This window comes from Myotis nattereri (assembly GCF_964212035.1).
Source record: "Myotis nattereri genome assembly, chromosome: 7".
In the NCBI taxonomy this organism is placed as follows: Eukaryota; Metazoa; Chordata; class Mammalia; order Chiroptera; family Vespertilionidae; genus Myotis; species Myotis nattereri.
Window position 1 is genome coordinate 71,822,287 of NC_138082.1, and position 25,197 is coordinate 71,847,483.

General features: G+C 38.5%; 1 protein-coding gene across 2 annotated transcripts in view; it reads left to right on the plus strand.

Moving 5' to 3' along the window:
- Nucleotides 1-25,197, plus strand: part of LRP1B (LDL receptor related protein 1B) — a 1,698,272-nt gene that overhangs the window by 1,530,641 nt on the left and 142,434 nt on the right. For both annotated transcript variants that reach the window (XM_081095916.1, XM_081095917.1), the window contains exons 67-69: nucleotides 9,784-9,900; nucleotides 20,383-20,489; nucleotides 24,857-24,986. In XM_081095916.1, coding sequence (XP_080952042.1) covers nucleotides 9,784-9,900; nucleotides 20,383-20,489; nucleotides 24,857-24,986 — 354 coding nt within the window. The remainder of the gene's footprint in view (nucleotides 1-9,783; nucleotides 9,901-20,382; nucleotides 20,490-24,856; nucleotides 24,987-25,197) is intronic.

Consider the following 25,197-nt stretch of genomic DNA (forward strand, 5'->3'; position numbering starts at 1 on the left):
TGCCTGCCAGTGGCTGGAGGGAAGCCCAGGTCTCAGGTGCCAGAGTCTTGGGTGGGGAAGGGAAGCCTTGGTCCTGGGTGCCAGAGGGAAGCCAGTGCCAGCAGCGGGGGAAGGAATGCCTACCCTTGCATGAATTTTGTGTATCGGGCCTCTAGTACAATCATAAAACTGATTTATATAAGAACTGGAGGCCCAGTGTACGAAATTCATTCACTGGGAGGGTCCCTAGCGGCTGCTGGCACTGGCTGGGACATCCCTTCCTTCCCCCAACTGCCACCACCAGCTAGGGCCTCCCTCCCTTCCCCCAGCCAAGCCCGGCCCCCTGGTCGAACTCCTGGACAACCTCTTGGTTGAGGGGACAATTTGCATACTACGCTTTTATTATATAGAATTTTAATGACCTATGAAAATTATTTCCTTATAATTTTTGGTGAAATAAGCAGTGTATAAAATTTTATTAACTTATTGTCATAAAGAAACATAATCAGGTTTATCTCTGTGTTGTGTAGCTATAAGCTATTTGTTTCTTTTAATATATGTTTATGTATATGTACACATATATGTATATATATATATATGTATATATATATACACACACTATTACATTGTCTTACATTTCCATAAAAAGTATATGTTACTTATATAAATTTTTACAATTTGTAAAATGCTATTTTTCAAGAAATACAATTATATTGAAACAAAAAATGTTTTATAGACCTGATAATTAAAGATATATACAAATAAAAAAAGTAAAATGCATTTTCATTTAAAAGACCTCAGGGATCTTGTAACCTTTTAAAATTTTAGATAGGAATGTGTTTTCCCACAGCATTTAAATGTCTTAATGGCTCTAATACTTATGTGTGACCTGAACAAGTTGCCAATATTTGGTCTTTGCACTTAAAATAAATAGAATGTTTCACAAAGTTGTAGTAAATACTTTTATTCACTTAAAACAACAAGATAATAAATATAGAGCATTTAAAACACTGCCTGCAACATAGAAGTTTTAAATAAATATCACTTTTCTTCCTCCCAAGTTCATATAGCTTGGTTATTATAAATTTGGTATTATAATCCACTTATTTTGCATTTTAATTTAGTATTCATTAGTTTTTACTTACTACATGGTTATCTATTTATTTAATATTATTACTACACTAGAGGCCCAATGCACAAAATTCGTGCATGGGGGGCGTCCCTCAGCCCGGCCTGTGCCATCTCACAATCTGGGACCCCTTGCTCCTGATCGCCCACCTGCTCATTCTTTACCACCTGGCTCCCCGCTCCTTAGTGCTGCCGCAGAGGCGGGAGGCTCCTGCCACCACCGCTGTGCTTGCCAGCCATGAGCCTTGCTTCTGGCTGAGTGGCGCTCCCACTGTGGAAGCACACTGACCATCAGGGGGCAGCTCCTGCATTGAGCATCTGTCCCCTGGTGGGCAGTGCATGTCATAGCCACCTGTTGTTCTGGTTGTTCTGCCATAATGGTCACTTAGGCTTTTATTATATAGATAAGTAACTAGTTAATATTTAGTACTATTACTTAATTATCACTAGCTTCTCTTCATTAAGCTTATGTTCAGTTCTATGTATTAGAATGAATTATACATCAATTTTTAGCTTTCAAAAAACTGAAGGTAAATAATTACTCTAGGTTGTACATGAGTAGGAACCTAGGACTCAAATCATGTTCTGACTTTAATGCTGAGATACCTCATTTTTGTGATATCTCATTCTTCCCACCAGATCAGAGTCTGATGTCCATCCAAAACTGTAAAGTGAATTGAGCAATTGTCTAGTGACTCTTATCAATAGGGTCAAACCAACTAAACAAATGTTATCAACTATGTTAAAAAGTATTTGGCTTAAGAATGATTCTGAAAAGGGATACCTTACATATACCTTTTATTGTAGAGATTTGGGTTCTCCTCATTTGTGGTCCACAAACAGCGACCAGTCTGTCAAGACTACAGGCTGTGTTCAACGTCACTAGTCATTAGGGAAATGCAAATTAAGTCAGAATGATATATTACCTCATGTCTGTTAGAATGGCCATCATCAAAAAGATGGTAACAAATGCTGGTGAGGATGTGGAGAAGAGGGAACCTTTGTGCATTGTGGATGGGAATGTGAATTGGTACAGCCAGCATGAAAAACAGCCTGCAGGATCCTCAAAAAATTAAAAATAGAACTAGTATATAATCTAGCAATTTCACTTCTGAGAATATATCCCAAGGAAATAGAAACACTAACTTAAACAGATACCTGCACTTCATGTTTATAGCAGCATTATTTACAATAGCTAAGACACGAAAACAACTTAAGTATCCATTGATTAACGAATGCATAAAGAAGTTGTGGTATATGCACAATGTCAATAGGTTATTAAAACTGCATAGAAAGATATATAACAAAACAATATTACCATAGACTAATTGATATAAATAAGAGTTAAGATCCTACACATCTCATCAACATTATCATGAAATGAGATTGAATAAAACAGAACTTGAGGACCTGCTGTATTATCCAACCATAAACACACATACACAAAATAAAAAAAGCAACCAAGGAAATCATACCATTTGTGACAACATGGATGGACCTGAGAGCAGTATGATGAGTAAAATAGGTCAGATAAAGACAAAAACTGTATGATCTCACTTATATGTGGAATCTTTAAAAAAAAATCTAACAAACTCATACAAAAAAGAGATCAAACTTGTGGTTACTAGAGGCAGAAGGTAGGCAAAAGGGAAATTAGAGGAAGGTGATCAAAAGTTATAAATTTTCATTTATAATATAAACTAGAGGCCTGGTGCATGAAATTCATGCATGGGGGGGCAGGGAGGGTATGTCCTTCAGCCAAGTCTGCACCCTCTCCAATCTGGGACCCCTTGAGGGATGTCCAACTACCCATTTAGGCCCCATTCCACAATCCAGGACTGCTGGCTCCCAACTGCTCACCTGCCTGACTGCCTGATTGCCCCTAACTGCTTCTGCCTGCCAGCCTAATCACCCCCTAACCACTCCCCTGCCAGCCTGATCAATGACTAACTGCTCCCCTGCCAGCCTGAGTACCCATAACAGCCCTCCCCTGCTGGCCTGGTCACCCCTAACTGTTCTCCCCTGCAGGCATGGTCACCCCCAACTGCCCTCCCCTGCCAGCCTGGTCCCCCACAACTGCCCTCCCCTGCTGGCCTGATCTTCCCCAACTGCCCTCCCCTGCTGGCCATCTTGTGTGTTGGAGTGATGGTCAATTTGCATATTACTATTTTATTAGATAGGATAAGTACTAGTAATATACAACATCATGGCTATAGGTAACACTGCTTGGTGATATACAGCAAAGTTGTTACCAGAGTAAATCCTAAGAATTCTCATCACAGGTAATTGTCTTCCTTTTTTTTTTATTATTGTATCCATAGAAGAAGATGTATGTTAACTTATCCTACTGTAATACAGAAAAGCCTCGGTTCTCAAACATCTCCCATCTGGAATAAACTTAGTTCTCAACCAAGTTGTTCATGGAAAAAATGTCTAGATTGTTGACCAAAACTTCCCTTTTCAATTTGACTACCCTTTCATGCTGATACCTCAGCATGACAAAAAGCATCTCTAGGCAGCAAAGAAGGGGATGTTTTTGTTACTGGGTTAATGTAACTATTTAGTTTAATAGTTTTGTGCCAAATTAAAACTATTAGCACAATTTAAAAACACAAATAAGCCATCAAGAGTGCTAATGCTGCTAAGGATGTGAAAGAAACAATGATCACAGGCAATTGAAGAAATAAAAAAAAAAACCCACAAAAAACTGTTGTTGATTTGTATAAACAAGCAGATAGCCAGTGATGTGTGAAAAAAATGAAGACACCTCCTACTGACCTGAAAGATACCCCTGGAACAAATGCTGAAAGTGACTCATTTAAGGCTAATAGGAAATGGTTCAACAAATTTAAGAAAAGAAGTGTTTATAGGTTAAACAGTGTACTAGCTATGTACTGTATATAAGAAAGGTAAAAACAGGGAGGCATTTGTGAGCCTGGAATGGATTATTTCAATTTACATTATTCCTAGTGGGAAAAATGATTTGGTTTTTAAACAAATCACTTCTCAAAGAGCCTTCTGGAAAGAATTAAGTTCAACAATTAAGGTCTTACTAATCATTTCACATATATGTAACTCAAACCATCAAGCTGTGCACCTTAAATTTAGACAGTGATATATGTCAATTATTTCGCAATAAACATAAAAAATTATGACAGGCTGTTGAAAAAAGAATTATGAACAAAAAGCAGAAGTTTGGCACATGACGTACAAAGTCTATTGGCAAAAGATGAAATAATAACTACTCTCTCCCCTCACCCAACAAATTTAAACCTACAATAAAATTTCTTCAAAAAAATCACAAATTGGTGTCAGGTGCGACAGATAGCATTACAGGATGTTATACAACACTTTCTAAAACTGCATAATGCAAATTCAAAAATTTACACTGAAAATCGCGTTGCATTGACAAACAGTTTTTTAAAATGTCATTATTGGAGTGTCTAGCGAGCTAGCTTATTATAGATTTACCTCTTCATAAAGAGTATATGTCATTGGTAATTTTTTTTTTTTTACTTTATAAACCTTTCTCCTCTCTACCTGAAAGAATAATGTAAAAGTTAAAAAAAATAACAAAAAAATCAAAAAGAACGGAAGTTGCAGGGTTCCACTGGAACAAGCTGCAGCTGGCCCTATTGTTTTCAACCTCTGATGCATCCACGTATTCTGCCCACTTCTCCTTGCAGAATAGGTTGTACATGTGCGTGCTCATTGAGGAATATCATCCTGGCTGATGGGCAGTAACATGAAATAAATTTTCAGATCCACCAAACACTTTGCAATGCAAAGCAACCTGCAGCTTTCCAGATAATCAATATCACTAGAAACTGTAATAACATATGTCATGCAGAGAATATGCTCAAAAACTGTGTTTATTTTATCTCCCATCTTCATGGAAGCCTGGATTTGCAAATCACTTTTAGATAGATACTGACTCTGGTTTTCTTGTGAAAGGAGATTTATATTCCCCAGATAATTAGAAACCAATGAAATAGGCTAGGTATTATATAAACCATCACATACAGATAAGAACATTAATATTAGAAATCCATAAGAATTTTAAGCAATAAAAGATAGTATGGTGTTTGCCTTAGTTAGGACTCTAGCTTATAAAAGACAGAAGATCAACACAAACTAGTAGTAAAATACATTGTCTGCCTGGATTCCAAGGAGTGAATGGAGTTGACTTTAGATACAATTTGGACTCAAGTACTCACATAGAGTTATAAGTACCCTATATTCATTTTCTACATTTCTAAGCTCTTCTTTACTGGTGTCTTCTGAAATGGGTGCTTTCTTCACATTTAAAAAAAAATGACCCAAGGTAACTTGAGGATATAATACTTGCAATCTCCAAAGAAAAGAATTATTCTCTTTCAGTATCTATAGATATCCTCTTTGCCGGTCCTTTACCCCACCATTCTGGGAGCATACACTTTTACTAATATCTACATTTAATGTGAAGGCATAATGAACAGCAATAACATAGTTTTCAAATATATTCATATGCCATGTAATGATGTTTTAAAGAAGGATGGACCACAAATGGTTAGTCCCATAGTACTATAATGGAGCTGAAAAATTCCTTTCAACTAATGTCACAGGGCAACACACTTCGCAGGTGTTTGTAGTGATGCAGATATAAACTAATATACTGCTCTGCCTGTTGTAGGAAAGTATAGCACATACAATTATGAACAGCAAATAGTACTCGATAGTAGACAACTATATTACTGGTTTATGTATTTATTATATTATATATATTTTTAAAATATATTTTATTGTTTTTTACAGAGAGGAAGGGAGAGGGATAGAGAGCCAGAAACATCGATGAGAGAGAAACATCAGCTGCCTCCTGCATACTCCCCACTGGGGATGTGCCCACAACCAAGGTACATGCCCTCAACCAGAATCAAACCTGGGACCCTTGAGTCCACAGGCTGATGCCCTTGAGCCAAACTGGTTGGGGCTATTATATTATATTTTTAATTATTATTTTAGAGTGTGCTCTTTCTACTTATATAAAAAATGTTTGTTGTAAAACAGTGTGCCATGTTACACTGGCGGCAGTCTCATACATCTCCTGTTTACCATATCTGTTAATTGCATTACTTTCTCTTTTGCTTGACTTTATCTTCTGTAGTTTTGTACAGTGATATGTTGTATAGTCTGTAGTGTAAGAGCTGTAGGCTCTACCATGTAACCTATGTGTGCAGTAGGTTTTACCATCTTGGTTTGTGAAAGCGCACTCTATGATTGCACAGTGACAAAGTTGGCTAATAATTCTCAGAATGTATTCCTATTAAATGGCACACAACTGTGCTATATTTGCATTCTCTATATTTCCAACACCCAAAGTAATACACTTTTCAATGCTATTTAACAATATGAATTAATAGAAAACTTTGTATATTATGAACAGTTTATATTAATTACACGAGAGTATTATAATGTGGGATTACATATATTCTGTTCTGCAATTAGTTTTATGGGCCATTGATTTTCAATCTTGGCTGTTCATTGGAATTACCAGGCTAACTTTAATACAAATACAGATGTTGGGGCTCCACCCCAGAGACTCTGATTATATTGATGTGACATATGGAATGACAAAGAATTTTTAAAATTCCCCAGGTGATTTTAATGCAGAGCCAACTTGAGAACCACTGTTTTAGACCCTGCTCATACATTTTCCTATTAAAATATCACTATATATATATATATATATATATATATATATATATATATATATCTTCAAACATGTCTAAATAGATTTTAAATACAGATATAGTTTGTATTTGTAATTTTAATTAATAATGTTATGGATCCCAAAATTAAATAACTTGGAAACATAAAATCTGAATAACCTTACAGAAGGCAATTAACCTTTCCATGTTCCTGTTTCTGAATGCCCCAAGTGAACATCTTCGAAATGAACTGTAACTTGTTCTTAAAAAATAAGTACAGAACTCTTTCAAACACAAAATATGATACAAACGTTTAAACAGACAAAAAAATAAAAATAGGATTTAGGGTAAACAACTAAAAAAAATGGGTTGTATTGATACTCAGTACCACTTGTTAACCTTTGCAGTCATGGAGAATTCCTTGGTGGCAATGTTTTAATAGTAGGTCACATGATCTGTTTGACTGATTTAGTCTGATTTTTCTTACATTATATATTCTAAAAATTTAAGACAATATTTAAAAATAATGAAACCAGCCCTGGCCAGTGTGATTCAGTTAGTTGAGCATCATCCCAAGCACCAAAAATATTGTTGTTTTGACTCTCAGTCAGGGCACATGCCTGGGTTGCAAGCTCATACCCAAATAGGGGGAATGTAGGTGGCAGCTGATCAATGTTTCTCTCTCAGTTTGATGTTTCTCTCTCTCTCCCACTCCCTTCTTTCCTCTTTAGAATCAATAAAAACATTTTTAAAAAGGAATAAAGCAAGGAACACATGATAAGGAATACATAAACCAATGTTAAAAAATAAAGTAATAGATTCAGAAGTTTGTTTTATTTACTAAAATGAAGTAACCATTTAAATAGTTTCGTACCAAACCCTATATTTTTAATGGTCATTGTTCAAATCCCAACCATTCTGACATATTTCTTGATTGTCTGAGATATGTAGAATGCTACATTAGAAATTCTGTAGATATTAAGCAAATTTTAAAATTTAAACCTATGTATGACACAGGCAAACAGGATATATTATAAAACATAGCATACAACACAGTGACATACATTACATTCTGAGTCATCATTAGCAGGTAGACAGGCATGAAGGCAGAAAGGAAAGAAGAAAGGGAAGAGAATGTGGGGGTATCTACCAATCTATCTATCATCTACCTATCATCTATCTATCTATCTATCTATCTATCTATCTATCTATCTATCTATCATCTACCTATCTATCTATATCTATCTATCTATCATCTATCTATTTAGTTGATAAATGTATTTGAAATCTATCATGAGAATTTCTACAGAAAATTCTGTATATAAATTTCCCTTTTGTCATTTAATAGCTTTATAAGATTAGAGAAGTAACTTAAATTCTAAGACTTATGTTTCTTGGTATTTAAATGCATGTAATAATACATCTTACAGATGTTAGAAAGATTGAATGTGATCATATTTATGAAAATGTTTAGCTAAGAGGTAGACTGAGTTCTCAATATATGTTCATTATTTAATTTTTATAATTATATATAAATCACTTTTGCTTTTAAAATACCATTTGAATCTCAATTATATAATACACACTTTGAAGTAAAGTATAACAACCATCGCCAAAGAGCTGATCTTCTCCTTTAGTTAATTTATTTCACCAGTCTAAATTGTTAAACATTTCACTGTTTTTCTTTAATATGTCTGAGAATAAGGAGTGTATCTAAGTATATGAAAGGGAAAGAAATGTTTTTAATTTGTATACTAGTGTGTATAATTTTATTATTTTTATGTTATTGAATTTATATCATCTTGATTATTTAGAACCTTGCTAAAAACAATGTTACCACTAAAGAGCTTGTTAGAAATCCAGATTTACTCAATCATCCCTATTTTAGCAAAATTCCCGTGATTTATAAGTATGCATGTTAAAATTTAAGTACTGTTTTAGACTATGTACAGATATTTTTCAAAGAAATTTTTTTAAATATGTGACCTAAACATTAAAAAATTCCTATTACGCCGAAACCGGTTTGGCTCAGTGGATGGAGCATCGGCCTGCGGACTGAAAGGTCCCAGGTTCGATTCCGGTCAAGGGCATGTACCTGGGTTGCAGGCACATCCCCAGTAGGAGATGTGCAGGAGGCGGCTGATCGATGTTTCTCTCCCATCGATGTTTCTAACTCTCTATCTCTCTCTCCCTTCCTCTCTGTAAAAAACCAATAAAATATATTAAAAAAAAATTCTTATTACATGCATTCTGAAACTGGCTCATATGGACATAGATTTGTTCTAAAAAAGCACTAAATCAGGAATAAAGGCATACTTTATTATATTGGCTGTGCCATTTATGGTAGTGAAAATTCATCAAGTTCATAAACTTCTAAGAGTCTCTGTTTTGTCATTTGTAAAGTGAAGAGCGAGTTAATACCTCTCCTGATACTCATTGAGATTGTTTAGATGTTCCAGTGAGATGGCACTTTATTAATTGTCAAGGTTTGCACATTGTACACTATTATGAAATATGAAATTGGAGCAGCTGACTATAGGGAGATTATGAATAAGAGCTCCTTGGGGAGAAAGACAAGATGACAACCTCAGAGTCTTATTGATAACCATTTCCTTTTGCTGCTTTATAGCATAAATAGAAGGTGGCATAGGGAGGGAGTGTGCTAAAGAGAAGGGACGTTTTGGATAATTTTGATGTTCATTTGTTTTCATTAATTGGGGCTTTGTGTTGAGTTTGTATGGGTGATCTGAACAATGGCTTTGTAATTAGCTTGTGATGAAAATATGACCTATAACAACATAAAACAAGACAGAAAGATGAATATTATTCATTATCTGCCTTCAGTTTTCCTAGGGAATCCTTCTGAGTTAGAATTTAATCAGATTCTGAGGAAATGTTATATGCCCTGGAATTAGCCTGGCAGTGAGGATACTGTCAGGGAGGTTTTCATGGAAGTCAACGATGAAAACTCTCGTTCTTTCTATTACAGATAAGAAAACTTGTGGACCCCATGAATTCCAGTGTAAAAACAACAACTGTATTCCCGATCACTGGCGGTGTGATGGCCAAAATGACTGCAGTGACAATTCAGACGAAGAAAACTGTAGTAAGTAACACTTTCTTGAGAATGTTGAGAGCTGGCAGCCTATTCAGAATGCCAGATAGCAATTTTAAGCTCAGTGAAGGTATGAATATGAACCTATCTGTCCTGCAGCTCACATTTTTATACATATATTCACATTTGGACAAGAATATTCAGACTAAATTGACCTGAATTTCAAATGGTAGAATTTTTGAAATGCTCACCGTGGGAGTTATTTTCTTATAGTTATCAGAATTGGTATGAAAGTATCATGAGGCTTAATGCACCCCATTAGTATGCAGTGAGGAAGCGCTGGATGCACACTCATACAAAGAGCCGAGTGATATGGAGACAGCACAAAACATACCATTCTTCAACGGACGATATTCATTTCATTTCAGTCGCAAATTCTTTCCCATTACAAATCCACCCATGAGCTTCTTTCAGGGAAATTCATTTATTCTCTCCGGAGTGGTGAACACCATATTTATCCAGGAAGCTTTTCTCTGAAAACAGAATAACACTATTATCATTATCTGCCTCCTGCATTTCTATGTAGTAAATTCAAAACATAATAATTATCCAACAAATTTATTTTCTAAAAACTATGGGGATATGTAAAATGGTGACAGTATTTCTATATTCTAGCATTAATTTCTGAATATATTTCTTACTGGTACTTTCTTATACTGCGGTTTAAACCGAAAAAAAAAAAAAGCTATATAATCATGTTTAACATAAGATAATTGAATTCTATTTATTAAATATTTATATTCTACTACTTCCAAAAAGGATTTGATGATAACAATAATGTCTACTTTTATAAATGGGACTAGGAGCATTCCTTTCCCAAGACACAGGAAACAAAATAGGAATTCTTATATTAACGCCTAATTTTTTATTATATAAAAGCATACAGTTAGTAGAGTTACAGCCATAATAAACCAGTTAGCTATTCAGTTTGAAAAATATCAACTAATCTTTTGAATAACTTTCAAAACTGAACCTGACCAGTGTTTGAGTGTCAGGTACATTAAGTATGAAAACTCTGGATCTTTATTATTATGAAATACTCTGAAAACAAATCTTTATTGCTCCCTCTTCACATAGGTATCTCCCAACTCTTCATATTCTTTAGGAAGGTAGAAAGCATTGCAGAGAGTCATTTGAGTGTTCTAGATTCCTTAAATTGGTCATTTAAAAAAAATAATCTTTAAATGGCATGTTCTCAGGTTCTGCCCAGTGAAATAAATATCTAATGGAGTAAGGTAGGTAGAAAAAGGAGAGTAAATACAGAAAGAATTTTGTATATACTTTCTATTTAATTTAGAGCTTAAATATAACAGGTAACTACTTAGTTTGAGATATATTTAGTGTTAATTATGTGTACTATACCTGAGAGAAAATGCCCTATAACTGAAGTTATTGAGAGCAAGAGAGGGAAGTTGGGAAGGCAGTATTGGAGGTTAAATCTTAGAAAACCTCTGTTCCAATGTGTGAGATGTTAGGTTGCTGCTGTAATGAGAAAAAAGAGGAGAAGAACTGAGGGTTGAGATGCCTGCTTTTGAGTGTCGGGGCTTCCTAAGGGGCTGAGTACCATTTTGCTGACATTTGCAGCCTTTGACAAAAGAAAACAAGGAGAAGGGACACTGCCTCTCACTTGTCACAGTAAAAACTTCATGGTAAATCACTGTAGCCACGGAGGCCTTAAGGAAAAGCAAGACAGGTGGTTGTGGTACCAAGCATTGCAATGTAAAATACCCATTTATGTGTGACTCTCTTCGGACCCTTTTCATTTTGAGCTCGTGACCTAAAACAAGTAATAGTGATGAATGTTCAGAAGAGAGATGATAGGGAACTAGAATAAAGCATACTAGAGTAGTGGAAGAAAAGAAAGCATATACAGGACAAGTATAAGAGTTGGGAACATGTTAAATATGTAAAAATATATAATAGGAGGATCAAGGGATCTAGATAAAAAGTGGTGTTTGAAGATACCATCTTGAATAGGCCAGAAGAAATGAGGTTTAAAGATTGAAAATGCCAGCAGTTCTACATAGAGAAAGCTGAGTCTATGAAGAATGACTAAATAATACAATATATCTATAGGAGCACCAAGAGATTAGTCATATAGAAGTCAGACTTAGAGAAAAATACTGTTGCTGTATTAAAATGCTATCAAGATATTTCTAATTTCTTGTTATCTATTGAAACTATTATGATTTTGTATGTGCAATTATAATAAAACTAGTAGCCCATTGCACAATATTGCGCAGTAGGCTGCCCACTGCTTCCGCGGGAGCTGGCAGGAACCGCAGTGCACCTCCCGGAGCTGCGCTGCTTCCACCGGAGGCAGGAGGGAGCCGCGCTGGTTCCGTGGGAGGTGGGAGGGAGTCACGCCACTTTTGCGGGAGCATGGAGGGCTCGTGCAGATTCCTTGGGAGGCAGAAGGGACCCACGCTGCTTCTGCGGGAGGCAGGCCCGCCGTCTCCTCTCTGGGCCTGCGCTCAGCTTCAGAGGCTGCAGGCCAGCCCCTGTCCCTGTCTGTGTCTGTTCCGGCCGGAGCTGCCTCCAAGCCTTCGATCAGGATCACAGGCTGCAGGCAAGCCGGCTCCTGGGTCCTGGTGGTGCGCTTTGCCTGTGGCCCGGCTTTCTGATCACGATCACCAGCTGGGGGTGGGCAAAGGCTTCCCAGTTCTCCGATCCAGGGCCGGGGGCCAGGGCAAAGGCAGCCAGGCCGCCTCTGCTCTGCCACCCGGCTTTTGCCTGCCACCTGGGTTTCAGATCACTGTTCTTCCGTCCTTCCCCTTTCGCCTCCAATCACTGTGCCTACGTATGCAAGTTGACCGCCATCTTTGTTGGCAGTTAACCACTATCTTTGTTGGCAGTTAATTTGCATATCACCCTGATTAGCCAATGGGAAGCATAGTGAAGGTACGGTCAATTACCCTGTTTGTCTTTTATTAGATAGGACTAGAGGCCCGATGCATGAATTTCATCCATGGGGGGGCGGGGGAGGTGGTGTCCCTCAGCCCAGCCTGCACCCTCTCCAATCTGGGACATCCCTCTCACAATCCAGGACTGCTGGCTCCCAACCACTCACCTGCCTGCCTGCCTGATTGCCCCTAACTGCTGCTGCCTGCGAGCCTGATCACCCCCAACCACTCCCCTGCCATCCTGATCTATGCCTAACTGCTCCCCTGCCGGCCCAATTGTCCCTAAATGCCCTCCCCTGCTGGCCCGGTCACCCCTAACTTCCCTCCCCTGAAGGCCTGGTCACCCCTAACTTTCCTCCCCTGCAGGCCTGTTCACCCCCAACAGCCCTCCCCTGTTGGCCCAGTCACCCCTAACTGCCCTCCCTTGCCAGCCTGGTCCCCCTCAACTGCCCTCCCTGCAGACCTGATTTCCCCAACTGCCCTCCCCTGCCAGTCATCGTGTGGTGGCCATCTTGCGACAAAGTGGGGGAGGCCATCTTTGATGATGTGAGGGTGTTGCATGAGGGCATGAGAGCTCGAGGGTGCGAGGGCCACCTAGGGTTTTATTAGTATAGATATAGATGACAACAATATACCTAAAAGGGTAGTGGTATGTTATTACCATTTGTAAGCTAATATTAAGTAGTGAAACATACTCAACAGAGATAGTTAATCAGCCTTATAGTGTAAAAACAACAGCATTGTGTTTTTTGTTTTTTTTTTACATAACAGCAGTCTATCAGCCAATACTTCCTGTATTTCATTGCCTCATTTATTTATCACATTCATCTTAAATTACTATTTAAGTAGCTGGAGATGGCCTACAGTGGTGCTATGTTCCAGAGCCTAGCACAGTGCCTGTCACATATTTATAATATTACTACGGTATTCTTATTTGTTGTTTTTATGCAGAATATTTTATTTATGTATTTGATATCTGTAGGGATATTTCTGTCCTTATCTTTATATTTGTCTCTGTGTTCTTATTGAACCACAATAATTCCTAAGGGATAAGGCCTGTATCTAACTCAGTTTGTACACTGTTAGCAGAACATAATCAAATGGACATCTTACACATCCTATATAATAAAAGCCTAATATGCAAATTACCCCTGGGGCGGTCATTCAACTGGGAGTTTGACCACTTTCTATGATGTGTGCTGACCACCAGGGGGTGGCATGGAACATTGCAGGCATCAGCCAATTGCCCCGCAGACGGTGACCAGGCACTGAGGGAGCTGGGCAGGGGGCCTGGCCCCGATGGCCTTGATCGATTGCCCCGCAGGCAGGATGGTGGAGCAAATGAGGTGGTGGCACCAGGCCAAGGTGGGGGTGCCAGGTGGGGCTGTAGGGTTGTAAGGCTGGGGGCAAGAGCTGGGGCTGCAAAGCTGGGGGCATGAGCTAGGGCCCAATCTCAGCAGGCCACCCAGAGGGACCCCACCAGTGCACAAATTTGTGCACTGGGCCTCTAGTTTCAATAATAATAAGACAGGAGAGAGAACAATCAAATATCATTCAGCATGAGACCTAAGAAAAATGTATGTGTAAATACAAACAAAAATTCCTATTTTAGAATTATGCTAAATAACCCTTTTGTTTTAATGACTGTATTGTTGATTGTTTTAGCCCCCAAATTATCACTACTCATTCCAAATCAATCCAAATAAGATGAAAAGGCTTTTTCTTTTTTTAACCTGAAAAAGAACATCAGTAGTATGGTCTATTTCATTTGTCTTCACTTCTCATTTTTCCTCACTGATCATTATCTTTTTTAGTCCAAGAGCCAAAAATATTTGTTATCTTGCCTTTGCATTTTTATTTTTTGTTACAATTTCCCCCCTTTTCTTTAAATAAGAAAACCAATATAATCTCATGTCTAAATTTAAAGACATAGATTTTACAAATTAGTAATGTATTTTTAAAGTTGCTTTTGGACTTCTTTGTTTATGAGTCTAATTTAATGAATTTAATTTTTAAAACTGTGTTGGAAACACTCTAGGCATAGATATGAGAATAGTTTAATAGTAGTGGAACTATTAACTGCCAACTATATTTTGTAATTAACATGCTTTCTACTTTTGTATATTTGCATGAGATAGTCTGTTGTTATTTCATCATCATCTGCTGACCATTTCCCTTGTTAAGTTTGCTTCAGAAATTATTTCTGCTCTTAAAAACAAGAACATTTTATTGTCATTGAAATTATTTCACAATCTATATCAAATATTTAAAATATTTGAAAAATCTCAACACCTATACTATTTTTATCAACAGCAAATAGAATATGTATGGCATGTATCCCTTCTAAGTGATTGATGTACAAACAAAGTCCTCATATCTTTGCATTATTAGGAACTAGCAATTCAACAGACGTAAAAATGCCAAGTAATTTGATCAACTAGATTAATATTTATCTATAGAGAAAAGCTGTCTGCCTTATTTGAATTTCTAGTACTTTCACACTGAATTTATATCAGAAGATTATTTGTATTGCATGTCAGTTATACTAATTATATTCTAAGAATTCTCCTCTGATGCTTGCACCCACATTCCTATGACTTACTAACTTACCACCAAGGGTTTATGATAATACTAGAGGTCCGGTGCACAAAATCTGTACATGGGTACGGTCCCTAGGCTTGGCCGACAATCAGGGCTGATCGGGGCCTCCCATCTGCTGACTGGGGCCTTTCTTCCCTAGCTTCCAGCTGCCGGCCAGGGCCTTCCTTCATTCTACGCCGCCCCCTGGCGGTCAGTGCACATCATAGTGAGCTATCAAACTCCCGGTCGGTTGAACTCCCAAGGTGACACTTTGCATATTAGGCTTTTATATAGATAGATTTGTTGCCTAGGATAGGAAACCTCTATGACAGCTAACAAAGTACAATATTTCTATAATAATAATTATGATGATGATGTTGAAAATTGTAAGTGCCTGCTTTATGACAGCCAGAGTTGTAAACATTGTATAAATAGTAACTCATTTTAGTGGATAGTACTAGTATTACTGAATACTGGGCACTTGGCTTCCTTTCCCTAATCCCCCGACCCTGGTGACACTAATGGGATGTAGGCCATGTCTATAAAGAAATAATTTACTTTGATGATGGTGGATGAAGGTTCTGAACCATGAACTACCCTCATCAAAGAATGGTAATGGTAACCCAATAAAAAAAGGTACCTTTATCTACCTATTATCTTTTGCCATCTTAATGTGCAATGATAAAGAGTTTTGTTTTCAGTTTACTTAGATGAAGAAGCTGAAAGACAGGCTAGGGGGCCATCTTTGTCTTATCCTCTCCCTTCACCCCCAACCCCCAGCCCCAACTTCTCATATCATAATTAACATTGGACAAATGAGTTTTTCAGATTTAAGGCTTTTTTTTTTCCTTTTTTTGCTTATAAGATGGTTGCTTTTTCTCTTCCCTTCAGAATGTTGTCATTTTATTCAACGCATACCCCAAGCCTCCTTCTCTCAGCTCAAATCTTGTACTGGAACAGAGTTAAAGCTGTCTAAGGCCATGCCACATGACCAGTAAGAGGCGGTGGCTTAAGAAAGGGGTTCCCCTAAATCAGCTACCAAGAGCACGAAGGCCAGTCCCACAGCCTTTCCCCTCCACTGGGAACACCCACCAGCCCACGCCTTGGAAAGCTACATTTCCAAAACTACACACTCCCATTCCACCACAACAAAGCTTTCTCAGAGCACACAACACAGCATCCTCTTCCCCAGTCCCTAGTAAAACAGCACTACCATGCCAGCGGCCTCCCGCAATCCTGGGCCAGGATGCCTCAGGCTTCCTGGTCCCCTGTGGGCACCCGAGGGCTTTGGTCCAGAAGCGGGGGAGCCAGGCGAAGGGGGGCTGAACCCAAGGCAAAAGCCCAGGAGAGTCCAGACTGCTGGTAAGCTGAACCTTTCCCACTCACCACCCAAATCCTATAACACTACAGCCAGGCTGGCCACTGAAGGGGTTGCAAGTTTCAATGCTCCCTCCAAGAGATGGTATTCTCTGAATCTGGGCAGTTGAACGAAAGGCAACCCCCAGCCCTCTGGCAACGCTGTCCCTCCTGAACTAGACATACACACCCTGGGATTTCTGTTTGCTGCGTGGAGAGAGGGAGAAATGGAGGATGAGAGGTGGGGAAGGTGAGGAAGTAGGATGTGGGAATTCCTGGAGGGAACAGGTAAGGGCTGGTTACAGTCATCTCTCTGCCCTGGACAGAGCCCGGTTCAGGGGCAGCTGGCCTACCCATAGCTTTGTTCTCAGCATCCTGGTCACTGGCATGCAAACACCCGCCCCCCCAAAAAAAAAATCATTGCAACTGGCCAAGAGGCCCCTAACACCCCCATAACAGCCCCAACCCCTTGGCAGAAGGAAGAAACTTGTATACAAGGCACTCCAGCACCAGCTGATCATTAAATAAAAGAATGAATAGTATTTTGTTTTCTTTCAAGTCTTTGGGAAAATGAAATTCAGGTTTTCAACCAATCTACTAACATTTATAGTCACTTGTGGTGAAGCGGGGTGTGTGTGGGGGATGGCAGGGGGGGTTTGCTGCTCAAGGTGGGGAGCGTGAGGAAGGTGCAGAGGGACACTGTGGGGAGGGAACAGTCTGGGGACCCTGGTCCCCATGCCATTTGTGGGGCTGCGACACCTGCCTGCCCACCCACCTTACAGTTTCCATGACAACAGGCAGTGACCAGGCAGGATTTAAGCCTAGTTCCTGGGGCACCGCTTTCCTGACCCCCGTGCCCAGCCTTTGGCCAGACTCCCCACCTGCAGCACTGGCCTCTCCCCTTTTGGCATCACTGCTTCACCCTCTCCTTCCTCCCTGTCCCCAAACCACTGGGACCTGGGGCCAGTCAGCGGCAGCAGCTCTTCTTGGGGATCGGGTGGTGTGGCCATGGCTGGCCGTCCCGGGCACGGTGGCGGCGGCTGAGGGGATTGGAGGTGTCACTCCCTATTGCTTTCCCCCTCCCCCCCAGAACTCAGGGCTTGGGCGGCTGTGGTCTGCACCACCAACACTGCCACAACTCCGGCTGAGCTGCTGCCCACCAAGCTCCCTGCTTCAGCTCCTCCTCCTGTTGGGGGCCGATCGACCTGGGCCAACTGGGGGTGAGGTGGGAGTAAAGTGAGGGGTTGGGGGTGGGGTAATCGGGGCCTGGATCAGTCTGGTTGGCTGCCACAGTGTGCATCATAGCAACCAGTCGTCCTGGTCATTCTGGTTGTTCCGTTGTAATGGTCGCTGGGCTTTTATATATATATAGACTAGAGGCCTGGTGCATGAAATTCATGCACAGGTAAGGTCTCTAAGCCTGGCTGATGATCAGGGCTGATCTGTGGGGCAACTGGCAGGGTGATCAGAGAACCCCTGCTGGTACCTGCCTTGGCTGGCCTGGGGCCTGTGGGCTGGGGGCAGCTCCTGCGTTGAGCGTCTGCCTCCTGGTGGCCAGTATGCGTCATAGTGACTTGTCGTTCCTCTGGTTATTCTGCCATTCAGTTGATTTGCATATTAGGCTTTTATTATATAGGATACACAGTGGAGAAATTGGAGTCTGTAAACCTTTCTGCTCTGCCACTAACAATATGGCTCTAAAAATCAGTTTTATTTTCTGAATGTAGTTACTTCAATTTTGTACAAGATGGCTTTCAAAGCTGTTTATTTCTGAGATTGTTTTGCCTTCTCTAGTATCAATGGACATGACCAGTTCTCTTTGATATTTATGAAATGAAATGGACATTGTTAGCCATTTGCCTTGGACAAGTAACTTGAATTCTCAGGGATTTAACATTCATCTCTGTAATATGCAAGCAATTACTTCCTCAGTACGGGAGGCAATAGTATGGCCTAACAAAGAAGCATAGGCCCTGGTATCAGGTCATCTAGGTTCAGATTTAGTACTAGCTCTTCTGCATATGGGGTGATTTGGAGTAAGTTCCTTATCTTCTCTGTGCCTCATATTGCTCGTCCAAAAAGGGTCCAATAATAACACTACCTTATAGAGTACTTCAGATTGATGAAGTAATTCAAGTACTTAGCATTAATGTCACCTAGTGCTTAACACCAAATAAGCAATCAGTAGCTGACAGTAATTATTACTGTTATAAGTAGTAATACTAATATTAATACAGTTGTTTTTTAAGATTCAAGTACTGTATAATATATGTCAACATAGGCAAAGGCGAAAAGTAAAAGAAGCTACGATTGTTATGCTCGCATAGGAGTTCTGAGACATGAAGAACATCCTCCAGTTAGTGGCTTTTTTCCATTTTTCAAAATAGCAGCTTGTCTTATTCTATAGCCTGAAGTTCACATTTTAAAATAAAGTGATAACAAAATGTTCTGATACATATTCCACTTGCCACCGTTCCCCCAGTGATCTCCGCAGTGTTCTTTATGTAGAAATGTAGGAGCTTTCATGATTCCAGGCATTCAAGATGTTACCCTATAGCTAGAAGCCAAGTGCTGTGAGAGCAATATTCAAATGCAGGCTGAGTTATTCACAATCTTTATGTAGGAGATTAGACCTCATATGGATGTTCCTTAAAAGTAATTCCAATTACTTCTTTCTCCTTCTCCCGAATAAGAATACTATTGTTTGTAAGATAGCTATAAATACAGATAACTAGTAAAGAACATGTCTTTCATCATGCTGGATATCAGGTCGGTTTAGAGAACAAAGACTAAACAAGCGGTGATTCCCAGCAGTCCTAGAGATTACTTGCAGGACCAAATTTCTGCAATCCTACTGTATTGTCCAGATGAAATACATTCCACTTAAGCCAGGTAGCAAGTCATACTATTTGGCTTATGTCCTGTGTGGGATATGGTAAGCAACATTAAATCAACAACTGGAAAATTACCCAAAATGACAGGTAAATTATGTAGGGCATAAGCAAACAATTGTATAAACAAATAGGCAGTTTTCAAAGAAAAAATAAAAGAGCTTCCATCTGCCTCTTCCACCTGTATCCACCAGTCATGTCCAATAATACCCTCCTGTGCCCTTCTTGTTCTATGAACTCTGGAGTATGTGGGGACAAAACTGAAGAATTAGAAAGTCATTATAATGCATAGTAGAAAGTAAAGAACCACGGGCTAGACTCCTCAGTTAGGAAATAGCCCTGTGAGAACAGAGTTTCACAGAATGTCTTACTCCAAGTAAACACATAAAATGACTTAGAATTCCAACAACCAGGAAGGATTACTGCTATATTATAATATGTAGCTTTTTATGCCTTTTATTTTACTTTGCTGCTGTATGTTTATGGAACAATGGGCTATTTATCTCTTGTCTTTGTTTCAATTTGTTTCTAGAATGCCACTTTCTATTCATGACTTTAGAAATAAATTGGAAAGGTCATTATATTATATACCTCAGATGCTTCATCAAACATTTTTCCTAAACAATTTATTAGTTATAACCACTTTTTTTTTATTAATGCTAACCCCGTGTTGTATGCTATTTAAATTTTAAAATGCAGTTGCATATAATAGGATAACCCTGTGCTGCTGTTTCTGTCCCCAGAGCCACAGACCTGTACGTTGAAGGATTTTCTCTGTGCCAATGGGGACTGCGTTTCCTCCAGGTTTTGGTGTGATGGGGATTTTGACTGTGCAGATGGCTCTGACGAGGTAGGCAACTTTGCAACATCAAACAAAAACTAAAGTGGTGTTTTAGAATCACATGTATAATTATTATTGTTTAATCCAAGGACACTCTGAAATGTACTTTGCTCCTGACACTCTGAGAGATAAGTATTATGTCTAAGCTCAGAGCCGCACGCGCCCAGCACAGGGAATAGTGCTTGTGCTGCTGTTGACAGTCAATTTTATAATCTGTTTTACCTCAAGTGGTGAATGGCTCGGTTGGGAATAGGATGTTTGGAAACCTTATTCCCTCTAGCTGCTGCCCTTGCCGTTAGTGAATGTGTTCATAAATTTGCTGCAGTATCCATAGGCAGGACTAATATTTTATGCATTTAAAACAGTTTCTTCTCCCCAGTCTCTTTCTCCATAGATATAGTCTCAAAGACATCGATGTAGGTCATCAATTTTCATGAAACCACAGGTTCAGCTTTGCTTAGTTGATGAATCACATTCCATTTATAACAAGGCCTGTGTACACACAGCTTAAGCGGAAACGTTTAGAATGTCTCTGGATAATTATGTAAACTTAGGTTGTGCTAACATTTATGCTACTTCACATGATTCATTATTTATGAATCTTATGTTTTTCACCTTTAAATTATTCCATCCATGACACTTTAAAAATAATACATGACATGTGGTTATATTTTTTCTCAATCAAATCTAAAATGACCTGATGACTTCAGTTTTTAGTACCAGGGAGCAAATCAGCAACAGTCATTTCTCATGATTTTCTCCGTTAATGACGGTGCATGTTAATATCAGGCACACAGCACTTGTGCGGTCAAATCCAGTCAGAGATGAAGGACAAATGTGGTCCCTGGTCCTCAGTGGCCACTGGGGCTCCTTCTGACGAACATGACTCCCTGGAGCTCCGCTGCTGTGGTTGACACGCATATGTAGTTCCCCCTCCTGAAGGACCTCCGCTGGCTGCGGGCGTGGCCAGGGACAATCTTCCAGGGGGCTCCAGAGGCTTCTGAATTTCAGGTCCAACTCCCTGCAGTATCCACTAAGATCCTGCCACTTTGGGAGAAACCAAAGGTCTTTACTATTGATAGAACCCACATGAACTGTTTTGTCCCAGTCTTCAGGCATTCTTATCAAGATTACAAAATTCTGCATTACATCTCACTATCTTGAAAAATCCCTCTAATCACATTCAGGTGCCTGGATTTTGGAAACCAATGGCTATAACTTCTCACCTGGAGGCCAGAAAACCTAAACCTCCAGGTTGCGAAGGTTTCCCAGAAGTTGAAAAATACTATTTCTATTCATGGGAGTTAAATTCTTACATTGCTCAGCTACATCTTTATTTAGCATCTATTTATTCAAGGATTATATTAAACATTCCCCAGTCAGGAAAAACACATTTCACACAAACTTCTTCATATCATGAAATTGTTTTGTTTTCTGTAAAAATATTTTCCTCAAGCCCTGTTTAATCTATGAAACTTCAAAGGAGGTGATATATTGCTTAAGGCTTATGATTTTACCTTGCATGTTATTCAGGAAATGTCCAAGGTACATGTACAGAATCAAACATTTCTTTTTCAAAAAGTCTTACTCATGTTAAAAATTCCAGGTCCTAGAAAGGAAATTGACAAAATGAGCAGCTAACATCGTGTCAAACCAGACAAGACTCTTAGGATTGTGTCTGGAGTACTTAGGAGCAAACTTGAAGAGATTTCCAGTGATGAAAGGAAAAATTTGAGCATCATAAATAATAAAATGGTTGCAATGAATTGAAATACAATAAATGTATACAAAAAGTTCATAATAATTTTTAGAAAAAATAAAAGGCTTATTTTTCACTTCGGAGGTTGTTAAGCTATCTGCATTCTTAATATTCAATCAGACAAATGTAGAATGTGGGACATTTTATAGAACAAATGATCTTTAAGTAGTAAATATCATTTAAGAAACTAGGAAAATAGGAAATAGTCCCACATTAAAAAAACAAATTCAAACCAAATTCAATGTGCAGACCTCTTTTAGATCCTTATTGTACTGAGCAATCATTTATACAGTTAAGAAAACAAGGATATTTGAGGAAAGAATTAAGAATAACTTTATATTAAGGAATTTTTGTTAATTTTGTGATGTTAATTTTCTGATATTGTTGTTTTTATGTTAAAATAATTCAGAATGTAAATAAGTGGGAAGAGGATGTGTGAAGCATAAAATATTGTTAACGGTTAAACATGCATGGTGGGCACATGGGACTCATTGCTCTAGTCTCTCTACTTTCTGTGTATGTTAATTAAATACCTGACCAGTAAACACACACACACCAACTATGCTTTACTGTAGATCAAAATCTTCTGACGATATAGAAAGTGCCTAAAATTACCACTTTTTGTGTTGTCAATAAAGATACACCAGTGCCATTGGTTAATGAATTAAGAATTATTTCACTGAAATTTGTCTTAATGCTGAGATAATACTTCATTAATTCTACAAATATATATGGGACAGTTATTATAATCATGGAGTGGTAATAGATACTTGGTACTTAGACAAATATAATTCCTATACCAGTGGAGCTTAATTACATGAGAATGTTTTAAATTTAAAAAAAATATTATTACTGTTGAGAGTACTACAGTATCCCCTTTATTTCCTTCTCATTGCTCCCCAACCTGGTTCCTGTTCTGCCCCAGACATTCACCACCCTATTGCCTCTTATTTTCTGCATTTGCTACTTCATTCACTCATTCATTTATTTATTCATCAGTTTTTATTGAATGCTTATTATGCCCCAGGAACAACACTGAGCATGAGGAGTACAGCAGTGAATAAAACATATGAAATCCCTTTCTCATGACTGCTTCTCCAACACTTTTGACACCATTCACTGTTACATAGCTTACTCCTCAGATATAGCGCATTTCAAATTATCCTTACACATTAAAAGCCTTTTCTTAGGTATTTCCATTTCTGTTTAAGCTTCCACTGTGAAGCCTTTCTTACAAACCTTAAGAATATGTATGTTTGAAACTATTGAACTAATTTTGACAATTAATGTATTTTATTGTAATTGTTGGTTTAGGTACTGGCCTTTTTAACACTCAATGAGTTTATCAAATACAGGGAGAAAATCTTATTTTGATTCGTATTCTTAGTTAATCAAATACAGGGAGAAAATCTTATTTTGATTCGTATTCTTAGTTAAGAAACACTCTGGCAAGGAGTAAACTCTTTATACTTGGGAAAAGAAGGGAAGTGGAAAACAAATTATACAGCAGGCAGTCTATTAAACTACTATCAACAAAGAGAAAATTGTAGAAATGTAGAAAGTAAACTCTCCATCCCTCCATGAGGGTAAAACTAAGAAGAAGCAGAGAGTAATGGATCGAGATGTTCCATTTCACAAGCTGTGATAAAGTTGCACTGGTTGTGGAAGGAACAGAAAAGTACATTTTGGCAAGAATATAAATTCCTTAACAATAAATAATCATAATCTCAGCAAGACATGTCATGGTACCATTCCATTTCAATCAGGATGGCAGCCCCGAAGGAAGGTAAGTTTCTAGTGGATCCCTTTCATTGATCGCATATAAAGAATGGACATATCCCCGAAGGTATATCTACTATTTGACTTCCAAATAAAATCTATATGTGAGCTAGCAGAAATGACAATTGTGACAGTTCATTTCACAGTTGATTTTACGAACAATTGTTGGGAGAGAGGATTGTGAACAGCAAGCCAAATAGTAAAAGGATGGGTACAGGGGGAAAGATGGGAAGAAGACTAAAGAAAGAAGACGAGGAGAGATTTGCCAATGCCAAACAGATTTGCTTTAAGTTTCTTATTTGTTTCACATGCCATCTTCCCACCCCACGCCCAATGAACTGGATGTAATTCTTAGAAATAATTAGTTAACCTTTTTCCCTCACAATCTTCATTCTCCCTTACAGTTATTAAAATTGTGTCAGCCCCGAACAATCCACTTTGAGGAATTTAATTCGTAGGATGAAGTCGAAGCATTTATGTTTTTATTTTCATTTCTCTGTTTTATTATCACTCACAAAGAACAGTGGAAATTTGTTATCATTATGTTATGTAGCACTAGGCTTACACATGACCAACTGAGCTATTTATACAGAGTGGGGCAAAAGGAGGTTTACACTTATGAATACGCAAAACACAGTTTATTCTTGTATTATTATTTATTACTAATAGTATTATTGTTTTTCGTATGGACAACTGTAAATCTACTTTGCCCCACCCTGTATGTGGCAAACTTGATTTCTATACTTCTAGGTTTCTATGCATAAGGGTTTAGTTGTCTTTGGGTTACATTTGTCTAATAATTAAGTTTTAATTACATCTGTATTGTGTTTTTTTACAGAGAAATTGTGAAACTAGTTGTTCCAGAGATCAGTTCCGATGTTCCAATGGTCAGTGCATATCAGCAAAATGGACATGTGACGGTCATGAAGACTGTAAATATGGAGAGGATGAGAAGAACTGCGATCCAGGTAAGACAACGCAGGTGGCATTAATTTAGCTGATATTTCAACCTGATAGAATTTAAATTTGCACAATGATATTCAGAAAACAGTGGAAAATTCATACACAGATTTCTGTTTTTAGACATAATCTGAAATATCTGTATATAGCTTTACTGGTGTGCCCTTCTTATGTTTTGAAAGTGTTTCAACAGGTAAGATTATTACTATGTTTGAGATC